Source organism: Pongo abelii, chromosome 2, assembly GCF_028885655.2.
Source record: "Pongo abelii isolate AG06213 chromosome 2, NHGRI_mPonAbe1-v2.0_pri, whole genome shotgun sequence".
NCBI lineage: Eukaryota > Metazoa > Chordata > Mammalia > Primates > Hominidae > Pongo > Pongo abelii.
In genome coordinates, this window is record NC_085928.1 from 99,569,730 (window position 1) to 99,593,598 (window position 23,869).

At 41.7% G+C, this 23,869-nt stretch overlaps 1 protein-coding gene across 1 annotated transcript in view; it reads right to left on the reverse strand.

The window, feature by feature from the left end:
- The window catches only part of CACNA2D3 (calcium voltage-gated channel auxiliary subunit alpha2delta 3), a 939,714-nt gene that overhangs the window by 287,197 nt on the left and 628,648 nt on the right, over nucleotides 1–23,869 (reverse strand). The window contains 1 exon segment of the mRNA XM_054552049.2: nucleotides 17,958–18,091. Within this exon segment, the coding sequence (XP_054408024.1) occupies nucleotides 17,958–18,091 (134 nt within the window).

Here is a 23,869-nt window from a genome sequence, read left to right on the forward strand (position 1 = left end):
TGAGATCACCACCACTATTCTTTCCATTTCACAAAAGAAACCTTAACAGTATATAATACAGCATTGTTATATGCTATGCAATTTACTGTAGAATACTTCAGAGTAGATGTTTCGATACAAATGTGATGCTAATTTTAGTCTATATATTAAAAACGGTCAATTGACCTCATTCGGAATATACCTTCCAGCTAGTATTTAAACAAATGGCTACATGCGCTATGGGTATTTATCTCTGACCAACACCAAAAATTTTCTCAATTACTACAATGGATATTAGAAGTGAACTGTTACTGGTAAAATTGGACATGTCCACTCTGTGGATTGGTTCAATATGCTGAAGGAGCCTTGCCTTTCTCTGCAAACACCCAAATAAATACTTTGGGAGCTCTATCTTTAGAAATAGTGCCCCTGGCCAGATTTTTAAACAGTCTTGCCTTCAGCTGCTGACTCAGGCCTCTCAGTTACCTGACTCCAAATAGAACGTTAGCTGACTCTTGCAAATAATGCATTTGCTCTGATGCAAGGGGCCATCAGAACACCTAAAGGATAAAGAGCTGGAACCTCCTTGAGCTTTAAAACAGTTGGCTTTTGTGCATACTTGCTAATAAATATCTGCATAGATGGCAGAATTGGCCTGAGACTTGTTACGGCCTCACTGCTAAATGTTGGAGGATGCCAATAACTACTAAAAATATTTTAACATGTACAAATTACCGAATTGGCTTGGATTGTTCACTGCAAGGACTTAGGCTGTATTTCCTAAAAATGAACATTTATCCTATTGGCCAGCATAGGGACTAATCTTTAGCTCAGCAGATGTCTTGTGTCAATGAACTAGGTAACTTTACATCTGGTTCTGCAAGTGTCCCTAGAACACTGATGGCCAAAGAGTAGACTCTCCTGTTTACTGACCAGCTACAGACAGAGAAGGGCAATCCAGCTTAATAAGAGAACCATACATTCTGAGTGTTCCTAATTCAGCCCTATGTTGGATTATCATCTCCAGAGAAATGGGAAATTGGCAAACTTAATCTAGATTCCATGAAGTCTGGGGAAATCACCAGACCTTACAAAAATGTCTGGCTCTGCTAATATAGCAAAGGGCCTCTGTGAATGCATGTACTGTGGCCAAGGCACAGCCCTTGCTGTGTCTCTGCATTCCCAGCCACTAATCTTCTTTTCCAAGTTTGTTCCTGTTTGCATTCAGCTGTACTTGGTTGAAAATCTGTTCTTAGTAACATTAATAGTTAAAATTAACTATTATTATATAAAATTAAGATTATTTTAACCTTTAAATAACTTAGGTTTAACAAAACCACAACATCTTCTAAATAAAAAGACTCACACATTTTAGTAACCAAATAGGAATATCATTTTTAAAAGAAAGTTTTTTCAATACAATACAATACAGTTTTGTTACATACGTATTGTCATACAGTGATCAATACTTCTTGAGAATTTCATGCTTTTACATACCAGAAAGCCAAATAAGAAGCAGATTGTCAAGTGCTATGATGGCAAACAGCCATCAAAAATCTATGATTCCAACCCCCCCATTCCTCTAGTATACTGTTACAAAAGTTGAAATGCTAATTCATTAAGGATTTCTTAGCATCTTCTTCAGGAAACTCACTACCATTCTATCAAGATATCAGGCTTTCTGGGAATTTTCCTTTCCAGTCTGGCCCAGAGCAATTAGCTTGGCCTGAATAAGGATGGTAATTAAAAGCACAGAGTATTTACAATCTGATGAAGAACTGAGGGCTAATGCTAAAGAAGCTTCATGGACCTGCATGTTTTTCCTGGCCTCTCCCAATATCAAGTTTCTCTGGAGTTCACCTAAATCATGATGATGTCCCACCAAAAAATCACATTCCACACTTCCCCATAAACCATATCTTTAGCAAGAAAACCACTGTTAGGAACTCTTCCATCAGACCCAAGTAATACAGTATAAACAATATGCCTTAAGTAATCAACCCTTTCCCCAACATATTGCATTTAGCAACATGCACAGAAAAGGAGCACTGCAGAAATCTGGTTCATTCCCCAAATGTCCCTGTTCTTCCTTCAAAATCAGTAACCGCTGCTTAGATGGAGGTGGCATTCATAAAAACCAGTTGCTTCAGACCTAAACTTGATCATTCAGCTAGGTTTTCAAAAGGAAAGACAAATATGACACATGCATTTTGGAGACAATATTTTAGACTCTGTCTTAGTACCACCATCCACGTTGTAGCAATATTCTTTATATTATTTCTTCTGTAATCCTAGGGGTCTCATTGTACCATTTTAGGAAAAGTATAGTGCAGACAGGGAGAAACAAACAAACTGTAGTGCACAGTAAACAGAGACTGGTGGTAGGACTGAGAGCAAGCCACTTGGCTTCTCTGAATTCATCCTGGGTACTTACTCTGTGCTAGGCACAGTATCAGGTTATAGAGACACATCATAGACTGCCCCAGTCCTTACGTTACTGTTCAAGAGATAGACAAAACAAGAATTTTTAAAGATAGGAAAAAGTCAAAGCACCTAATTAAGATAATTCTAAATGATCATAATCTCTATGAAGAAAACCTATAGTGGACCTGAAATGGAAAGGCAATGGGCACATTTTAGCTGAGACAAGGAACATGGGAAAGAGCCTCTTCCCCAGTAGAGAAGCAGAGCAGCAGGGGAGTCTTTCCAGTTCAGAAGGAGAAGAATGTTCAAAAGCCCAGGGGAGGGAGAAAGTTTGGGTTATTCAGGCAACCAAAAGGTGACCAGCATAGCTGATGTTCTGAGAGTGAGGGAGAATGGCCAGCGATGGTGAGGCACTATTGACCATGGTAAGAACTTGGGGGAAATACAGAAAAAAGCACATTACAAGTACAACTGTAAGGGATTATTTTCAAGGATTTCCTGAATGCCCATTATATACTCGACAGCCAGATTTGATTCCAATCTTGCCAAAATCTTATTTAAAAATACCATTCTGGGCCAGGCGTGGTGGCTTACACCTGTAATCTCAGCACTTTGGGAGGCCAAGGTGGGTGGATCACCTAAGGTGAGGAGTTCAAGACCAGCCTGTTCAACATGGTGAAACCTTGTCTCTACTAAAAATACACAAATTAGCTGGGTGTAGTGGCACACGCCTTGTAGTCCCAACTACTCGGGAGGCTGAGGCAGGAGAATCACTTGAACCTGGGAGGTGGAGGTTGCAGTGAGCTGAGATTGTGCCACTGCACTCCAGCCTGGGCAACAGAAGGAAACTCTGTCTCAAAAAAAAAAAAAAAAAAAAAAAAAAGCCCTTCTGTTATAACAGTGGGCAAAAGTAACATCATAAGAGTGGGCAAAAGTAACATCAATTTTATCTTAACAATGACACAGCTGATATGTCAGAATGCCATTATCCTAGCTCCTCAAACCATGGACACATGAATTCAGATCTTTTTGATGAATGTGGCAAAATCTTTGTTGGATTGGTAGTGCTGGGTACCTGAGAGAGAAGCCCAGTCTCATGGTGAAGATGCATCCATTCATCACATGCCTAATGAAGATGGCCTTGAGCAAGGATGCTACATGCTGAGTGAAATGTTGGAGACGATGCCATTCTTATCTAACAGCTAGAAAACGTAGATATTTTCACATGACCTCCAACCTTTGGATCTCTGAGTCTATGAGATTTATACACCTGATTCTATACATATACTTACTACGTGCCTGATCATATATCAAGGATGTGACAGTTAACCAGACACCATCCCTCTCCTCAAGGAATTTAAAGTTCAGTGGGAAAAAGTTTATTTGGACTTCTTAATATAATAGTATAAGAAGTTCTGGGATGGTGCTACATGCTTTGGAAACACGCCATCAATGCCCCACTCTAGACTGGAGGTCCATCCAAGGAGGTCAGAGGAGATGATGAAACTGAGACCAAAGGATAAGCCCAGAGGCTTCTGAATGGGGTGGGAGGAAGAGACCACTTCCTGCAGAGAGAACAGCAGGTACAGTAGTCTAGGTGTGAGAGAATACAGGACTGGTTCTAGAGACTACAAATGTGTGAGTAGGGTAAGGCTGGATGGTGGCACGGAATGGGGAAAGGCCCCATTCAAACTGTAACCCCCAGTGTTGGGGAAGGGGCCTGCTGGGAGGTGACTGGATTATTGGTACTGATGTCCCCCCTTGCTGTTCTCCTCACAGTGAGTGCTCATGAGATCTGGTTGTTTAAAAGTGTGTAGCAGTTCCACAATCTCTCTCTTCCTCCTGCTCCAGCCATGTAGGACGTGCCTGCTTCCCCTTTGCCTTCTGCCATGTGGAAGGAAAAGACTGAGATGTTCACTGGAGTCAGGTCATCAAATGCTTTGAATTTAGGCTCCCCTGGAGGGTTTTAAGCCCGTGGTGATCCTACTTAAGCCAGCAGTGAGCCTTTAGATTCTCTAACTTATTAGTTGACAATTAAAATAGCTCAATTATTTATGAAAACTTTTCAAATTGGGTCTTCAAATATTTTCCAGAGGCAGACAGAAAAAGTCATCTAATGTGGTCTCAAGATGTCCCTGCACTTATAAGGTGTGTGAACAGTGTTTCCCACTGGTCCCTGCATTGGAATACCATGGGGGTCCACTGAACCCCATGTTCCTCAAAGGAAGGATCTTTCCATGGAAACAACTGCTCGTTTAACAGTTGGCTAAGTGACAGAGAAACAGACCTTAGGATGAGTACTCCAGCCTTGCTTCATCTTGGGCTGCCTTTAATTTGATCACTTCAGAAGAGAAATCAATGACGAGAGTGTTTAATAGTTGTTTCTATCAACCAGAAAAGATGTTGATGTTCCAGATTTTTAGATTAAACATAATGAAAATTGATTTAAAAGCATGTTCCTTCTGCCTGAATGAACTACCGGCTTTGCTCTTCCTTTCTTTGTTCAGAAAAAGAGAGAAATTTCCCTTAAGGACCTTGCACTGAGAGATAGACTGAGTCATGTCTGCTCTGTACATCTAATAAGAGCATGTGTCACCAGCAGAGTAAGGTTAGGAGGAGCCTTCAATGGCCATTTCACCCACAAGTGGGTGTGAAAGGTCATGAAGACAGGGGAGGCAAGAGTGATTCTCTGCTACTTTTAAATAGAAGCAGGCTAAGAGGCCAAGTCAGGTGAAATGTTCTTACCTATGGTGTCTTTGTGCCATGGCCTCATAGATAACACATTTATATTTGGCACATCGATTCTTATGGAGTAAAGGTGAAAGAATGAAATCCTTCACATGGAGAAAATCCTGTGTACAGTAACAGAAGAGAAACTGGCAGCTGATATCAAACCACAGGCTGATTCTCTGGGATTATTTTAATTGTTCTGCATGCTGGTAATAAGAGGAATGTGTTCATTTTAGTCTAAACAATGTCAAAGCATGAGAATCAGCTCTGAGAACTTAAGTTACCCAAATATCTGGGCCATGAAGTGGGGGAAAAGCAGTACAGATTTGGTTGTGTTGGCCAAAATATCTTCCTCGGCTCTCAGAAGGCACAAGGGAGAGGGCTTCCCACCACCCACACAGCAGGGATAGTCTATGGAGGAAGGGCAGCATCCTTCAGGATGTGGGGCCGGGGGAGGCTGTGGGGACACTTGGGTCCACTGGGGCTGAAAGGAGGATGTGAACCTGGGACTCAGAGAACAGGAAAGAAGACCCACTCCTGAGAGTTAGGATCAGAGCCCAGCCAGGCTGTAACTTACAGAAACCTCAGGCAGAAAGACAGAGGTCTAGAAATGCCAACTCCTTCAGACTCTAGGCATTTCCTCCTATCCAGGCCTCTTTTGTTGTTGTTACAGTTTTGTTTTGTTGTTTTGTTTTTGTTTGGTTGCTGTTTTGTTTTTTAAAATTGGAGACAGGGTCTCACTCTGTTGCCCAGGCTAGAGTGCAGTGGTGCAGTCATGGCTCACTGCAGCCTTGATCTCCAGGGCTCAAGTGATCCTCCCACCTCAGCCTTCCGAGGAGCTGGGACCACAGGCACATTCCACTGTGCCTGGCTGATTTCTTCAATTTATTTTTTGTAGCGACAGGGGGTCTTACTATGTTGCCCATCTCCAACTCCTAGGCTCAAGCAATTCTCCTGCCTAAGCCTCCCTAAGTGCTGGAATTACAGGTATAAGCCACTGCAGCCAGCCTCCAGACCTCTTAGAAAATGTTATCCATAGCCCTGGCTGATCTGTTTCTATCCCTTGGCCTTCTGGGCCATAACTGATTGGATAAATGATGGACATCTGACCTCAATGGAACCATGGGCTAGAGAGAGTTGTGTATATAATTTGCTCAGAAATGTAAACTCAGATACACACACACACTGATTTCATCCTTATTGGATCTGAACTGGGGCATTATGTAAAGCCAGGACTGGGAGGAGACCAGAAGACCTATGATTGGGGGCGGCAAGTAGGAGGGACATGAAAAAAGAACAAAGGAAGAAGGAAGAAAGAACAAAAAGAGTGGTCATTTGCTCTTGGTGGCTTTTTACTCCTTGATGGTCCCTGTCCCTCCTGGGGCTGCCCCTGAGCCATCCAGTACATTTCTCACAGCTTGAGTGGGTTCTCTTGCCTAGAGCCAATGCTTTCTAAGAGGTGACAGAAGTACAATAAGCTAGTGTTTGATCATCAGAAGTGATGAAGAAAAATAAGGCCGAAATATGATAAAATAGTCATATTACTATACTAACTTCCTCAATTTGATTTTTGAATACAGACACAACCTGCCAATCCCCATAGCCATCTTTCCTAACTGGACTCAACCCAGCACTCTGTTGTAAACTTAAGGGTACAACAGAGAATCCACAGCAGAGAATCCTAAACTACTATTCTCAGAGGTTGACACCTGATTACTTAGAATACTACCTAGGCTCTGCAGTGCCAGGAAAGATGAAAACAATGCTTCAGAGCCTCCCTGGGATGTGGCCAAGCAACTGGGCTTCATGTCTCCATTTCCCAATACCTACCAGAGGACCTCTGCTTCTATGTGCTTTATATGAAAGGGTCCACAAAGACATTTAACTAAAGGGCTCCATAGCTTAACAACATGGTATCATAATTAATACCCTGCTGATGTGGTACATGATCTTGGGCACGGATTGGTTTCGGATTCTACCAACAAGTTTTGTGCAGGACTCTGGTACTTCTCAGTCTTCCCAGGATCAATTTCCTTTTGGATTGATTTCTCCTCACTCTGTGAGACTGAGGCCATTAAGTCATAGGTCCGTCTCATCTCTCAATGTTTGGCTGTGACTCAAACAGGCCTATCTATCATGGGCTTAATATAAATGCTGAAAGGCAAATAAATTAAGGGTTATAAACGTAATGAAAGTTAACAACATTATGTTAGATACCAAAAACAGCAGAGCCATTTTTGGCACCATGTAGAGAGATCCTGTCTGGGAATTAAGCCAATAAGAGTCAAGGAACAGTGGCTGGGCGTGGTGGCTCACACCTGCAATCCCAGCACTTTGGGAGGCTGAGGCAGGCAGATCACAAGGGCAGGAGTTCGAGACCAGCCTGGCCAGTATGGTGAAACCCTGTCTCTACTAAAAATACAAAAAGTTAGCCAGGTGTGGTGGCGGGCGCCTGTAATCCCAGCTACTCAGGAGGCTGAGGCAGGAGAATCACTTGAACTCAGGAGGCAGAAGTTGCAGTGAGCCAAGATCGTACCACAGCACTCCAGTACAAAGAGTCAAAGAGCAAGTCAAAATAATATTGGGATTAACCCCTGATGTGGTTTGGGTCTATGTTCCCGCCCAAATCTTGTATGAAATTGTAACCCCTGGTGTTGGAGAAGGGGCCTGCTGGGAGTTGACTGGATCATGGGTGCAGACGTCCGCCCTTGCTGTTCTCCTGAGAGTGAGTGAGTGCTCACGAGATCTGGTTGTTTAAAAGTGTGCAGCACCTCCCCACTCTCTCTCTTCCTCCTGCTCCAGTCATGTAGGACATGCCTGCTTCCCCTTCGCCTTCCGCGATGATTGTAAGTTTCCTGAGGCCTCCTCAGCCATGCTTCCTATATAGCCTGCGGAACCCTGAGCCAATTAAACCTCTTTTCTTTATAAATTACCCAGTCTCAGTCTCGGGTAGTTCTTTATATTAATAGCAATGCGAGAAGAAACTAATACAACCCCTGAATCTAGTCACACCCCAAGACAGAACTGCATAGACATCCTGGTTCCAAGAGTCATCAAATTGCCTTTTTGACCATTGCCACTTTGCACTGGAAGCTGTGACTTGTAAACAAAGAGTGCTGAATAATCCATCACGTTGTATGATTATTCAGGCCAGATGCTCTTATCCATTTGTGTATGGCAGAGGATAGAGGCTGTTCTTTCATTACAGACAGTTTCAAATCATTAATCCATAAAAGTAGAAACAACAATAAACACCTGAAATCTAGAAATCATTTTCATTTTTAGCCCTAAGCTTTTCTACTAGTTGACAGTCACCCATATAGAGTGTTAGGACACCTTTTCTGAAGATAATAATTTTATATCATCAATTCATAGTTTCATAATACCAACTCTGTTTAATAGAAAACTCTAGAATCAATGGAAGAGGAAAATATTTGGATGGATATAAGTGGTACCAAAAATCAGGAATACACTCATATTTTTAACATCTCCTGGAAAAAAATAATCATAATAGTAATCTGTTTCAATGGAAATAAAGTACTGTAATATTTATAGTCTGTGCCAGAGTTATAATGACTGCAGGGCCAGAAGTGAAGTGTCACAGCATGCTCCACATGTTTTTAACACGGTTTCTAAAGGCTCTGGAGGCTATTAAATTTTATGAACCCATCTGCTATGAAATAGAGGTCCCAACATAATCAGTTTCCTCCTTGCCATGTAATGCAGATGGCATTCTGTGTTCCACAGCCCAGCAGGATGGTTTATGTTTCTCTTTACGTGTGTGTCTTTGTTTTGATGATTTGAACTTCTTTGATATGCAGCAGTGTCTTGGAAAAATACTCTAAGTTCCATTTCCAAGCCCAAGAACATCCTTAGGATGGCTTTGACCCCGTTTAATTGCTTCTAGGCAGTAAGAGGTTATAGCTTAATCACCCAAATGACTCCTAAATGGTCTAGGTGCCATTCCTAGATGGGAAACTGAAACAAATGTGCAATTTATCAGATGCAAAGTGTTTTCTCCAAGTTGGACTTAGTGGGGGGTGAGGAGGAGGGATACAGGTCCAATTTGCAAATGAAACTAAATTGGTTTGAAAAGTTCCTACAAATTGCCTACTGAATTGCATTACCAGCAAACGGGAGGGGCAAGAGGGCTTGATAATGAATTCTCATTATTTTAAATGGTCACATTCCCACTGTTTCTAAAACATTTCTTTGCTTCCCTTCTGTGTGTCACTGTGGTCTGTGTAAACTCCCCTGGAGGGGCTGATCAGGAATGCTGATGCTTCCTTGGTTTGATACTGGTTCTACCCTGCACAGCAAGTTGAATAGCATTCCCAAGCTGATTAAGACCCAACTCCAAAGCACAAGTCATTTGCTTTTAAAATGCAACAAATTCCATTGTTAATGATTTTTTGCTCTGCACCTAAGAGATAATGACTATGCATGACTTCTATTCATATGAGAGGCCCATGAATTTCAGAATTCTGGTGTTTGCTGTTTTGTCAATTAATACATGAGATCTTATTAGATTCAACATAATTAATGTTGTTAACATTAAGTCATTTATTTGGATTTCACCAGGAAAACAAATTGAACAGAACAGCCAAGCAGGAAACAGAATATTTAATCAGACTGGTAGCAACAAGCAGGGAGAATGGGCCCTGAAAGGAAGTTTTGTCAGTTTCTGATTCTAGAATTGGTTAAAGCAATGGTTGGCTCTCATGTGCAAGAACCCAAACTCAGCTTCTGTTCACAGCTAAACTTTTATCTTGAACTTGTCCAGAACCAAAACTATGAATCAATGTATAATTAATAGCGAAAGCACCATACTCACGGGTCATTTTTAAGCTATTTATTTAAGCATTAAATCAGTTATATAATTATATTCATTGCTGCTGGGTTTTCAGCCACAAAAACTTATGAGTCAAGCAAAGAGGAATTCCTTTTCCTTAACTACCCAGATAATTACAGAGAAAGAAGAGTCAGACTATATTAAGCCATCTTTTGGGTACAAGTGTCCAAAAGTACTAGATAATCAACAAATACTTACCTACTCCCTTAGTATTTAGTAGAAATAATTCACATCAGCAGGGTCACAGATCTTCTGATTCCTAAAGGAATCATAGCTCCTTTCAGACTGCAATATAACAAAGAGAACGAGGCTCCTCTGGGAAACATCAGTGCTAAGTAGAAACGTTATGATGAAGAATGGACATAGCTAACCTAAAACCTTCTCTTGACAGTTTGCAGGAGATATGGTTGCATTTCCTTCCGGCATTATCTTTCCCTCTCAGACCAGAGTACATGGACAGAGACCACTGGGGTAGGCAAGATTCAAAAATGGCCCCCAAGATTTCTGCCCCAAGTACATACCCCATCAAATTCCCTCTCCTTGAGTGTGAGCTGATGGGATATCCCTGGTATAATTAGATTACTAATCAACTGACTTGGAGTTAATTAAAAAAGAAATGATCCTGAGTCAGCCTGACTTAATGGAAGAAGCTTTTAAGGGAAGGTGAAGCATCGGAGAGATGTATTTTTGCTGGGCTGGAGGAAAACAAACAGCATTGTGTGACAGCCTACAGGGGCCACATGGCAAGGAACTTTGGGTGGCCTTTGGGAGCTGGGAGTGGTCCCCAGTTGACAGCAAGCAAGAAAATGGTAACTCAGTCCTATACGGGCAAAGAACTGAATTCTGCCAACAAGCTGAATGAGCTTAGAAGAGGCCCCTGAGTTGCAGATGAGACCTGCAGTGCACCCAACACTTCCTTACAGCCTTGTGAGTGCCTGAGCTGAGGATCCACCTAACTTGTGCTGAGACTTTTGAACCATGGCAACCTGGAGATGATACACTTGTGTTGTTTAAAGCCACTAAGTCTGTGCTGATTTGTTAAAGGGCAGTAGAGAACTAGCAGAGCCATACAGGTGATGCTGACCCACATAATGGGAGTGTGTTGGTTGTTTCTAGATGGAAATCACAGCTGCTCACACACCAATTAGTGGCCCCTCTCTGTGTCTGGAAAGATCTGTTCTTCTTGGAGTACACAGCTGCCCGAGGCCACTAAGAGACAATAAGACAAAAAGCAGACACTAACCCAGCCCCCAGATCCACCACATCAACCAAGGATGACACAAACAAATCAAGGAAAATTACCCTATAGAAAGAAAGAAAGAAAAATTAAGTATCAATTTTCTCTGAACGCAAGGAAGATGTTTTTTTTCTCCCTAGTTTTTTATGGTTGCTTTGCCCATATTCAGCACAGTGGTAATTTTTTAGCAACTTTCTTTAGAGTCTTTCCAAAGCATTCATTTACAGATTCACAGAAACAATGACTTTCTTTTCATACTTACAACTTGTTGGTTTAAATAATATTTAATTCATTTATAAAATTATGATAAAATTACCACTGGCATCATTAGGTTTGGGAATGGAGACAACTGACTTCATTCAAGTAAGCTTGCAACTCAAGCATGGGGAACAGACATATGCTTCGTGCACCAGAATTGCCTTCCAGATCACGTGTCCAGGGTGCTGTGGGCGACAGGCACAAATGGTTGCATTGCCACGGGTGCTTAACTGACACTGAGTCAGTTAAGCTGTGGCCAATTAACCCTTTTCCCGTCTAAAACAAAAAAAAGTCCAGCTTGCTGCCAGCATTCATTTAATTTTGCATAAACACGGTCTTTGAGGTTCAAGCAAATCTGACCGATTTTCAACGTGAAAATAAAATATAAAAACTGTTCTTGGAGTTATTTCTAAAACAGAACTAACATCAAAATTGTTTGAATCGTCAGAATCGCTTATTTTGGAAAAATCGGATTCATCAAACAAATCTTCGGCCAACAACTGTTCGAGAATGATGTTAACATCATGTGTAGGAATGCAACATTCTCTAGGATTTGACAATTTTAGCAATTGAGAATTACTATATTTTGTAAATGTAAATACCACTACTAAAAACAGAATGTTTTGGGAAATAGAAGACATCATTCTCTTTATAGAATATTTACAGAAAAATAATAATAAAAGTGAGATATTTCGTGGCAAAGTTATCTCGGGTTAACAGCTGCAGCCACAAGTGTCAGCAGCAAGTATTTTCAGGGCAAATGGGCAAAGGGTGAAGGGGGCTGCTACCGTATTTCCCTTTCCTTGTGTAATTCAGCAAGGGCTCTCCTCAGTAAGGGTGTTAGGGGTGAAAGGTTCTTCCTTGCTAGTGCAGCACGATCCCAGTGTTTTCTGGGGACACTGACCCAGGCACCTACCCCCAGACATTAGTGCCTAGCTCACAGCACATAATTACAGCCAAATGAATTCCAAAGAATTAAAGAGTATCTTTAAACAAACAATGTTTTCCAAGATACTCATCATACTTAACTACCAAGTTCTATTATGAATATGGTAACAATCATGTAGTTACTATGTGAGACCCAGCTCAAAGAAAGGAGAATCCAGTATTTTTAAAAACTTCCTTCAGCCCAGGAAATAAACTCACACTAGGTTTTCTAAAATTGGGAAATGACAATAAATAGTATTTATTGCATTCATACTATGCATAGACATTTAATCCTTAGAGTGAACCCTGGAAGACAGGTCGTATTCTCATGTTAGAAATGAGGAAAACTATACTTAAAGAGGCTAAGTAACTGGCTTAAAGTCACACAGCAAATATGGAGTAGGTATGCAATTCAAACCTGGGATGGTGTTCTAATCTAAATTCAGTGCCCTTAGTGAATAAACTAAGGTAGAGGATACATATACTTAAAAAAAAATCCAGAGCTATCAATACCAACAAAACATCAGGTTACTAAAATGGAGTCAATCACCAGCCCTAATGCCAAGTGCTCCTGGAGTCTAGTCTCTTTCATTACTGCAACTGGGTCGCCTTAGGGTAATGCAAGCTTAAAACTTGTCCTGGATGTGTCAGGACAGTCATGAATTCAAAATTGCTCATCTCCCCCTTGATCTTCTGGGTGGTTCCAAAGTTGATGAGCATCTCAGAATTTAGACTCTGCAGATGAGTTCACCACGTGAATCCTATTTTGACCCTGTATAAATGATGGGGCTTTGTTGTTGTTTGTTTGTTTGTGCCCTGGCAGAATCCAGGTCCACATAAGGAGTTGGAAGAAACTGTTGCTTCCTGGTCAGAGGTACCTGTTGAAGCAGCAGCTGCCTTCTCTTCATCCGGCAGACCTAACAAAGAGGAAGACAGACTCCCCAGTGTCCTTCCTGGCCTGATAGGTTGCTCAACACCACGAAGAGGAGAAGGAACCCTCAGAACATTCTACCGGGAGATCTATTTATCAGGGCAATTTGCAAAGATACAACAACAGAACCTTGGGAAGCAGAGCAACAATGTTGGGCTATCATTTTAGGGATAACCTGATTCTGTGGGTTTAGTTTTACGAACCTCAAAGAGTTCTTTAAGAAGTGGAATAAATGAGCTCTGTCATCTTGGCATACCAAGTTTACTTAGTAATGGGCCACTTGAAATGTTATTTTAAAGTAAATAAGAATGATTATGGCACAGCATATAAATTTTATGCAAATGTTTAAGATGAAGCAAAAGACTTCAGAGACTTTCCTCTGTAACTACATGCCCAGATCTGCCCCACCATCTATTTTGGCTCTGTGGTCACAAAAGTTCTTTAGCGCAAAAGTTTGAGTAGCAATGGGTTCTCCCTCTAACTTCCTATATCTGTATGTAATTAGCAAATCTAATACAACGACCGATTTAAGTGATGAACATTACCTAAAGCAAGGCATCATATTAATGCAAAGCTGTATCTGCTTCATGAACTTATATCTGCCGTGAGCATCAGGTTATGTGTCCCTGGCCAAAACAATACATAAGTGTGATGTGTCTTTCTCTGCAGGCACACAATGTCCATCTGCTTCTCATTGGTGGTGCTAATTTTGAGGACCCGCTCAAGATGTTGCTGAAATTCATCCAATATATTGCATACTAAGACAGTGTATATAGTATCCCACTGTTCAGGTGCTACTTTTTCCCCCTCATGACTAATGAAAAGTCTAGGGAAGCATTTTGAGATCATAAAAATACCCTGCTCATCATCGAACTTTCCTCCTAGATTTAGCATCCATTGACAGACCTTTGCCCTAACTGGTCTTTATCAAAATGGTTGCAAAATAGTGATTTTCCAACTCCATCACTCCCTCCTCATTTACCAGTCAGCACTCCACTACACACTGCACTCTTCTCACCCACTGACTTACCTATCTGGTTCATCTGTTTGGGATTTGTTTAGTTATTTATTATCAGTAAGGACACGTGGATTTCTGTTTTATTCAACAAGTTACAAGCCATTATTGTCATTCCTTATTTTGAGGCTCAAATTGTCCCAGATTTGACCAATGAGAGCCTCTTCATGCTGATCCTGTGTCCTTTTGACATGACCACATTATTGTTTTGAGCACTTCCTTAGTTTCTGGCACAAAATATTCCAAGCTTATTATTATTATTGTCATCATGATTATTATTATTTGGTACCTTCTCTGCTGCAGCCCTGGAATTAGCAATTACTCTAAGGGTCCCTGGCTCCTCTTAGTGGGGAGTGTTTTTTAGAAGCCAGAATCTGGGTACTGGATGGGCTCATTGCTACTTGGGTGCCACTGCTTGTAGGTCCTTTAGAAAGACAGAGTTGGGATTTTTCAATCAAGTCTAATCCCATAGGTGGATCCCCTGTCTTCAGCATTTACACATCTGCCCAATACCTCCATACTCACAAAATGGATTCAGAATTGCTGTAACCATATTACCACAAACGACACCAAATGGAGTTTAGAATTTATTTGCAGTTCTCTTTTCCTCCCTAGATCGAGGGGTAGAGAGTGAAAGTATTGTGTTCAAAATTTAATATTGTGTGTACTACTATATTCTAAAGTTTTTTTCCTCCCTTTCTGAGAAACTTTGTTATTCACTTGAAATATTATTGGATTCATTTTGTTCTGTTTGCATTCACTTTTAATTTTCCCCCAATCTTAATTTTTGAATACGCAGAACATTAATATGCTTTCAAAAGTCAAAACTGTGCAAAAAGTTATACTCAGAGTTGTGTCATTTTCTCCCCAAGCCCTGCACCACCTCCCATATCCTAACAAGATGTGGGAGGTGGTGCAGAGAAGATGGCTTGGGGAGGGAATGATAGTTCTGTTGGTAACCAGCTCTGTTGGTTTCTGGTTTATTCTGTTTCTTGTTTTTGCTTTTTTTTTTTTTTTTTTTTGTAAAGTAAGTAATTACATATCTATCTTCTTTTTTCCTCATTTCCTATATAAAAGGTAGTATGCTATATATAATTCTTGCAAAAAGTAGTATGCTATATGTGATTTTGCTCATTTTTCTTAGAAGTATATTCTGTAAATCACTATCAACTAATGCAGGTCATTCTCATTCTTGTTTTTAATATTGACTCCATTAGGTGTAGGTACTATAGTCTATTCAATCTCTTATGTTTGGGCATTTAGGTAACCCAATATTTTGAAATTACAAGCTGCTCTGCAATGAACAAACTTGTGCATATATGTTTTTGTGCTGTTAGAGGTCCATCTTCAGGGTTGAATTCTTAGAAGTAAGATTGCTGGGTCAAAGGGTAAATGCAAATTAACTTCCATAGAGATTGCCCCATTTTGCATTCCCACAATCAATGAATAAGAGTGTCCCTTTTCCCATAGCCTCACCAACAGAGTGCATGGCTAAGCTTTTAGTTTTTGCCACTCTGATGGGTGAGAAATGGTATCTCATTATAGTTTAATTTGCATTTTTCTTATTATGAAGTTGTACATCATGTTTAAAAGCCATTTTTTATTCTTTTTTGTGAATTGTCAATTTTTTTGCTCACTTTGTTCCTATAGTAATTTTGGGGGTTTCTCCTCAATTTTAAAAAGTTCTTTATATATTGGAGATTATTAATTCTTCATGTGTGCTATGTGTCACAAATATTTTCTCCTATTTTATCATTTGTCTTTTGGCTTTGCTTATGATGTGTTTTTGGCTTACAAAAGTTTTTTTTGTTGTTGATAAATAAGTTGTAGTCAAACTTATTTATCTTTCTCTTTATTGCCTGTAGATTTTACAGTCATTGTTAGAAAGTCTTCCCAGAATCCAGGTCACAGAGCAATTTACCCAGGTTTTCTTCTACTGCTTGTAATGGTTTCATTTTTTACAATTTAGATGTCTGATCCACTTGGATTTCTTCCTTGGGTATAATGTGAAGACTGAACTAATTCTATTTTTCTCTAAATGGCTATCTGATTTTCCCAAAAGCATCTATTACAAAGCCCATCTTAGCCCCACTGATCTCAGACATCACCTCTATTATATACTAAATCCCCATATGTAGTTGATTTTTTGGACCTTCCACTCTACTGATCTCTCTATCCAGGTGCTACTACCATAATGTTTTAATTGTAGAAACTGTGTCTTATATTTTTTTAAATTGATGAAACAAATAAAATGACTGAACAAACTGGCTATTTGGGGTTTGTACACAAAACCACTGAGTGATTTGGTTACTTTAATACTAACTAGCCACACTCCTCCTCCTCCTCCTCACTCCTATTTTTCCTGCCTTACCCAACAACATACAAGAAAAGATGAAGTTATCATCATGGCTGCTATTGTTAATATGGTGCCAACATAAATGGGGCAGCTTATTTTGTTTCCATGATTTAAAACCAAACTGGGGACAGACTCAAGCTGATAAAAGCTCATGGTCTCCCCAGCATCAGAGAAGCCTTTTCAGCTCAATATTCATCTTTATTCAAGATGACTTTTCCTGGGGAAGGAGTCTCCCTTTTTGACAAGGAGATACATTCATATTTCCAGGGCCACATTGCATACTTTAAGGCTGAGACGGGGCAGGCTGCTGTGGCCTGGCCTGTGTCATGGTGTCCCCTGAAATGAGTTCCCACATGCTTTTCCTGCCCTGAGTTTGCCTGCAGCTGCCAGAAGTGCAGCAGGAATGACAGAGCCCAGGGAGAGAAAAGCTGACCCATGACAGCCATCGAGATCACTCTGGAGGATAGCTGTGTCTGGGTTACAGTGATTAATGTGATGTTAATCCCAACAAAAATGACTAGAGAGAGGCCCTGTGAGAACACTTAGAATCAATAAATGAAAAACACCACTCCCATCAGACTCATTATCACTCTGAAAAATCACCCTGAGATTACATAAGAAACCCAGCCATTGAGCCATTACTTGATGATTGGCAAAGCTCCTCCTTTTCAGCTAATTCAGCATCAGAATCTGCTGCTTAGAATTCGGCTTTAGAATGGGCCCATGGTCAGAGTTCAAACAACAATCCAGTGCCTACTGAACCACCATTCAAGCATATTCTCACTTATGCATGGGAAGAAAATGCAACTGTAGCCTCCATGGTGGCCCCAATTCATTATTAGAGCTGAGCTTTGGTTACATTCCCAATTGAGACACAAAGATTCATTGCCAGGACTGGGGCTCACATATGGTGAGGACAGAATCTAAGAATGCTTGTAATCATTGCTACACTGACAGAATTTGAACACACGTGAAAAAGTGGGACAGAAGTAACGAGAAAAGACACAAGCAAAACGTGATTTCTTTTGTGCAGACCAGCTACCTTTCTGAAGTACGTGTCATACTTTCTAGTACATTATGATTTTTCACCAACTTTGCTTGTCAAGGTGACCAACACTACACAAACAATCAAGAAAAGTGTCACTGAACCCAAAAAATAAGAGTGATACAGTTGCTATTTTCTAGAATTAACACAATTTGGGGATGGGGGTAAAGCTTAGCCTCTTTCCCGGGGCCCCATGGACTCACAGTGCTGTCAATGTAAGCTTCGGTCCACACCACATCATGCTCCTGGTCGATGACTTTAGGCCGGCTGAGCACGTGAAGGTATTCCATGACATTCTCCTGCACATCAGCCAAGGTGGAGATCTGGGTAAAAAATCCTGCCAAAACCCAAGGGAGGGCCAAGTTTAGTAACAGACAGAAAGACCTGCAACTGGGAATATGCATATGCCATGCCTTCTTGCCCTCTAGCTAGTTTCCTTCTTTTTTCTTTTCAATGTTAGCTCCTCTCCCCCATTTTTCTTTTCAACATTAGCTCCTCTCCCCCATCACTCACTTTATAAGTTCATGTTAGAAAATACAGTCAAGCAAATGTAATGAAATTAAAATCAACCATAAACTCATCTCCCAGAGGAAGTTCCTGTTAATTCTTTGGAGAATATCCTCCCAGACTTTATATGCACAACCCCCCCATATATATATACACACACACACACAATATATGTTTACACACACATACAGTATGTGTGTGTGTTTATTCCCGGGTAGAAATGACAGTCCTTTCTACATGATATTTTGTAACCTTATTTTTTCACTTTTGTGAGTCTATTTCCAAGGGAAAAACTAGGAACCACAAAAATTAAAGGCTAGTTCATTTTTATAAACATAACAATAATAGTTATGATTAATTTTTGAGTGCTAAGTGCCATAAAATTTGCTAAACACTTGATCAGCGTTGTCCCTTTTCTTTGTGACAACATGTTTAAGTGTAGATGACTGTGCCCATTTTAAAGATAAGATGACTGATGCAGATGGGGGATATGTTTTTTGCCTATGTTCTCTCAGGCATCAAGTAGCAAATACAGATGATGAGTCTAGGTTTGTAAGTCTCTTAATTTGTCCCTTTTACTTCTACCGAATTTTGCCCTTTGTATGTTTGAGGCTAAAATTTCAGCTCATATCATGATGTGGTCCCTGGCGCTGCCTTTTAAATATGTTGGGTAGACATGATTTCTTCCTTTCTTTTTTTTTTGTTGAGATGGAGTCTCACTCTGTCGCCCAGGCTGGAGTGCAGTGGCGCAATCTCTGCTCATTGCAAGCTCCGCCTCCCGGGTTCACACCATTCTCCTGCTTCAGCCTCCTGAGTAGCTGGGACTACAGGCGCCCACCACCACGCCCGGCTGTTTTGTATTTTTAGTAGAGACAGGGTTTCACCGTGTTAGCTAGGACAGTCTTGATCTCCTGACCTCGTGATCCGCCTGCCTCAACCTCCCAAAGTGCTGGGATTATAGGCATGAGCCACCACACCCGGCCAGCTAGACATGATTTCTAAGCAACAGAAACATTCTCAACATGCTGTTGTCTTGTGATTGGTGACACTATTTTGATCTTTAGTTCCAGGGTGCTGCTATGTTCCTGCACTGCTGAAGAGCTTTGGGTCACATCAGCTTTGCTATGGGTTAGGAGATGTTAAAAGGGAAAGGGTGAACTGAACACAGGCCTGGATCCCTTGGAGGGAGCCCTTCATTCACACATTTATTGAAGGTTTCTTTTGTGTTTAGCATTGAAGAAGCAGCGATTAACAAGGTGAGCAAGACCCCTGTCCCCCTGGGGCCTGGCAGTTCTGAGTAAACAGACAATTACAAAATGGCACATTCAACATTAAGCTAAAACTTACAACAGGCACAGCCAATCAAATGTGGTTACCTTGAGCAAGGGTCAGTGTAGCTGGAACCTGAAGGATGAGGACCAGTTAGCCAGAGGAACTGGGATTAAAGATGGTGTCCAGCAAAACAAGGAATATAAATAAGGACCCAGGATCAGAGAGAAGCAGGCCCCTTCTAGGAACTGAAAATAGCTCAGAATGGCTGGCGTTAAGGAGTTGGTAGAGAGAGGGTAGAGTTAAGATGACATAAGATGACAGAAATGGGCAGGAGGACTGTCACACAGAACTTGGGAAAGAGTTTAGACTTTATCCTATACGCAGGTAGTCAGGGAAGGATTTCAAGCAGGGGATGGACACAGATTCTTGTTTCCTCCCCGTGCCTCTAAATAAGGATCCTAGGCTCATACCACCTCCTACTCGCCAAACAAATTGAAGAGAGTATGTGTGCCTCTGAGGCCAGCTCCATCACAGCACTAGCTCCAGAGTTTATAGAATCTCTTAGTGACTAAAATAGGGCTCAGGGTAAGGAAATACCAGCCCTGCTGTTGTCCAGAAAGGGTCGGGACCCACCCAGAGGATTTCTAAACAAAGGCCAGCTGGTTTGAATTTGGTGTGCCAACCCCAAACCAGGTTGGGACCATGTGGCTTCTGGGTTCCTGATGACAGGTCTGCATAGTGCTAATTAGCATGCATTGTCACTCCTGCCTGCCCCACCCTCCTGGCCTGGGTCAGAGCCTTTCCCATCCCAGGGGAAACAGGGCCCCAAAGGAATAGGCTGTGAGTTTCTGTCCTAGTTTGAGACCTGGGAGCAGGGCCTATGTTCACCTCTCTCAGCCATCAGGCACCACAGTTAGGGAGACCCATTTGGGATGCTGCTCTAGCAATGCTCCTAGGTGGTTCCTCTTAGAGGCATGGTTGGAAAGGACAGGTTTTAAAAAGGATTGCCAGAGGACAGGGAACACGCCACATCCATAGTTATCATCTCTCCAAGCATGGAGGCTGCAATCAGTGTTTGATAAGAAAGAAAACATTTCATCTCTTCTTTAGTAGGCAAATCTTGGGCTCTACGTAAGGGGTCTTGACACAGAGGACAAGCTAAGAGGGGTGCTACTATGTTAAAGTAGAGAGATACAACTCAATAGCTCCAGACCTTTAGGATACAGGGATGAATGCTTTGCAGTGTCAAACAATTCTGTTTAGGCGCCTGTGCTCCTGGGCCCAGACAGCATCTTGCAGGAATTCTTCTTGGTTGCCTGTATTCACATCTAATCCTCAAAGGCAGCAGTAAAGCTCTCTGATTTGGATTTTCCAAAACAGTGCCAAGGGAAGAAAGATGAATTTAAGGAGAAGGGTGGGAGGGACAGGTTATTAGGATAGAGAGGGAGTTGGGGGAAAACAATCGTACATTTGGAAAAGGACAGAGCTGAGAAATCATCCCCACTTGGCCTTGCTTATCACAGCCAAGGTTCTGAAAGATTACAGAAAGCTGACTTCTCTCCAGAGTGACAGACCCACGGCCAACTGTATACCCGACACCTCCACAGGGATAACTAGCAGGATTCTCAGGCCAAACGCATGCAAAGCCAACTCCCGACTTCCCTTCCCAAATCCATTCCTCTCCCAGTTGGTCATTCCCATCTCAGAAAATGGCACCACTGCCCAGAGAGGCCAAAACATAATTATCCTCCATATTCATCCTTTCCTCACCCCACCCCATATGTAATGCACCAGCATGTTCTTCTGGTCCTATCTCTAAAATAGATCTAAACTCACTTCCCAATCTCCACTGCTTCACTACTCCAAGATGCCATCATCTCTCACCCAGAGTCCACAAGAGTCTCCCCACAAATCCCTCTTCCCCTTGTCTAGGCTCCTCATAGCCATCAGAGATTGTCTAAAAGGTTGCAGCAAATCATCATCTTCCTGGTTAAAATCCTACAATAGCTTCTATTTAGAGTTAAAATAAAATCCAGATGTCTTACCCTGACCTCCAAGACCCTCCCTGAATTGGCTCCACCTACCTGGGTGACCTCATCCCTGCCATCTCCCTCTTGCTCACTGTTCAGGCTCGCTGGCCTTCTTTCCCCACCTCTCACATGCCAACTGTGTTCCCCTCCTCAGGGCCTGTGCACTTGCTGCCCTCTGCCTGGGACACCCTTTATCCCATTTTCCATGTTTGGTTCCTTTTTGTCACTCAGGGCTCAGCTCAGAGAGGCCCTCCCTGACATTCCTGTCTGAAGTCACTTCCTCTCCCTTCACCCTGCATCAGTCCCTTCAGAGGACTCATCCATCATTGGATTCTCACTTGCTTATTGTGTTCTCTCTAACTGGAATATTAGTTCCATGAAATGATTCAAAAATCCCCACCTTGTTGGGAGCAATATTCCCAGAACAGGGAGGGCAGGTATGCAGGAGCCATTAGTAAGGCGGGAACATTCACTGAGGTCTTACTGAGATCCACCTTGCCTTTCTGCATGTGGGCCTCACAATGGCCCAAAGCATGTGCTCACCGTGTAGGGGGAGAAACACAAACTCAGAGTCAGTAATCTGTCCTGGATGAATTCGAATCCAGGTTCATTTGATTCCAAAGCCTTTGCTCTGAACCACTGAAGACACTGCCTCTTTTGCTGCTGGGAAGGGACAGGAGAGCAGCTCAGAGCTCCTCCCCCAGGAGGGTAACTCTAATGGGCTATTTGTGTATTGTAGCTGGGGAACTTTAAGGATGGGGATGGGGCAATATATGACTGTCCTCTGAGCAATGAGCAACAACAAAGATCTACTCAAACCCCAGTCTATAGTTCCAACTTATATTTCACTATGTAGACCAGGGATGCAGATGTATAAAAAGGTAAAAAAAGATAAAAATTTAAAAATAATATTGACAGTAACAATGTATGCTGCAAAGCTTATGCACATTTGATTCCAACTCATTAAAATTTAAAATCTTTCTGAGCCCTTTTTTTTTTTTTGGTTTTTAAATGTCTTAGTATAAGTTTTAGTTAACAAATGATGGATAATAGGAAATCGCTAAGGGCTAGAATCTGGCTGTAACCATAGACACTTCCCTTGTTTTCCCTCTGTATTCTCTCAGCTGGCCACTTTCCCTCTCCTTTCCCTCTGTTTTTTTCCTGTTAAATTCTAGGTCTTGAATGTTTATTCTCTTTTTTAATGTGCTTTTTTGGACTTCATATATCATGTAAGAAAACAGAATCAGCAATCATTCGGTAATTACCAAGGAGCAATTAATGCTGAAATTAGCCACCTATTACAAATGGTCTGCTCATTTTTCTCTATAACATCAATTTATTTACCTTATTCCCTTGCAGAGCTCCTTCTGTGAACTCTGGCTTACAAATAGTGCATGCGATAAACCATATGCAGCACAGTGCTTTCTGTTTCTGAGATATTACCACCCTTGGGGACTTTTAGAGTCTTTTGCCTCAAAGCTGCCTGAGCATGAGAAGCTCCTGTGGTGAATCATTAAATACTCCACTTTGCAATGACCAGATCCGAGGGTACCCGGAGTCTGTCCTCAGTGGGCAGATCCTAGCTGTCTACCTCATATAGTGAGGTCCTCCTTCCATCTTTGGAGTGATGGGTGTAGCTTCCTTTAAGTCCTTTGAGTCTTTGAGTCTTTCCAAAGGCTCTTCCCACCTTAAGCAAGGCAGGCGGAAAACCTGAGAGCCAGTACCAAAATTTCAGTCTCCAGAGGGTGCCAAGGTAAGAATGAGATTTAGGAGGGCAGTGAAGGTGATGCTGTGGCTTCCCTGGTTTGTATTCCCTATGAGCAATGGTGTTCTTGGAAGACGCTCCCAATACTGTGTTCTGTGTCATCTTCCTCCTCCTCCCTGTCAAGATCACACACTACTGAAAAAAACACTTATTTCTATAGAAAAAGGTACAATCTAGAAACAGCTTCCCACCTCCCTGTCTTCTTCGACTACACAAAAAACAAGCAAGAGGCCTGTTGAGTGCTAAGAGCAGAAGAACCCATATTCATGGTGTTGGAGAGAATGGACATTGAGGGCAGGGAGCCCAGTGGCCTTGGTGGGAGAACCGCACTCCTGAGCAGAGCTCTCAAAATCAGCTTGAGCCTCAGATCAAGGGACACATCTTTTCCTTTGTGACTACGACTACATTTTGATTTCTAACTCTATGTTAAAAATATAAGAAAAAGAAGAAAACAATCTAAAGGTACACACGGGGGAAACAGGAATGCTGTCTCTTTCCTATAGCTCTGTGGCTGCACCCATCACACCTTGCTGTGGTTTCT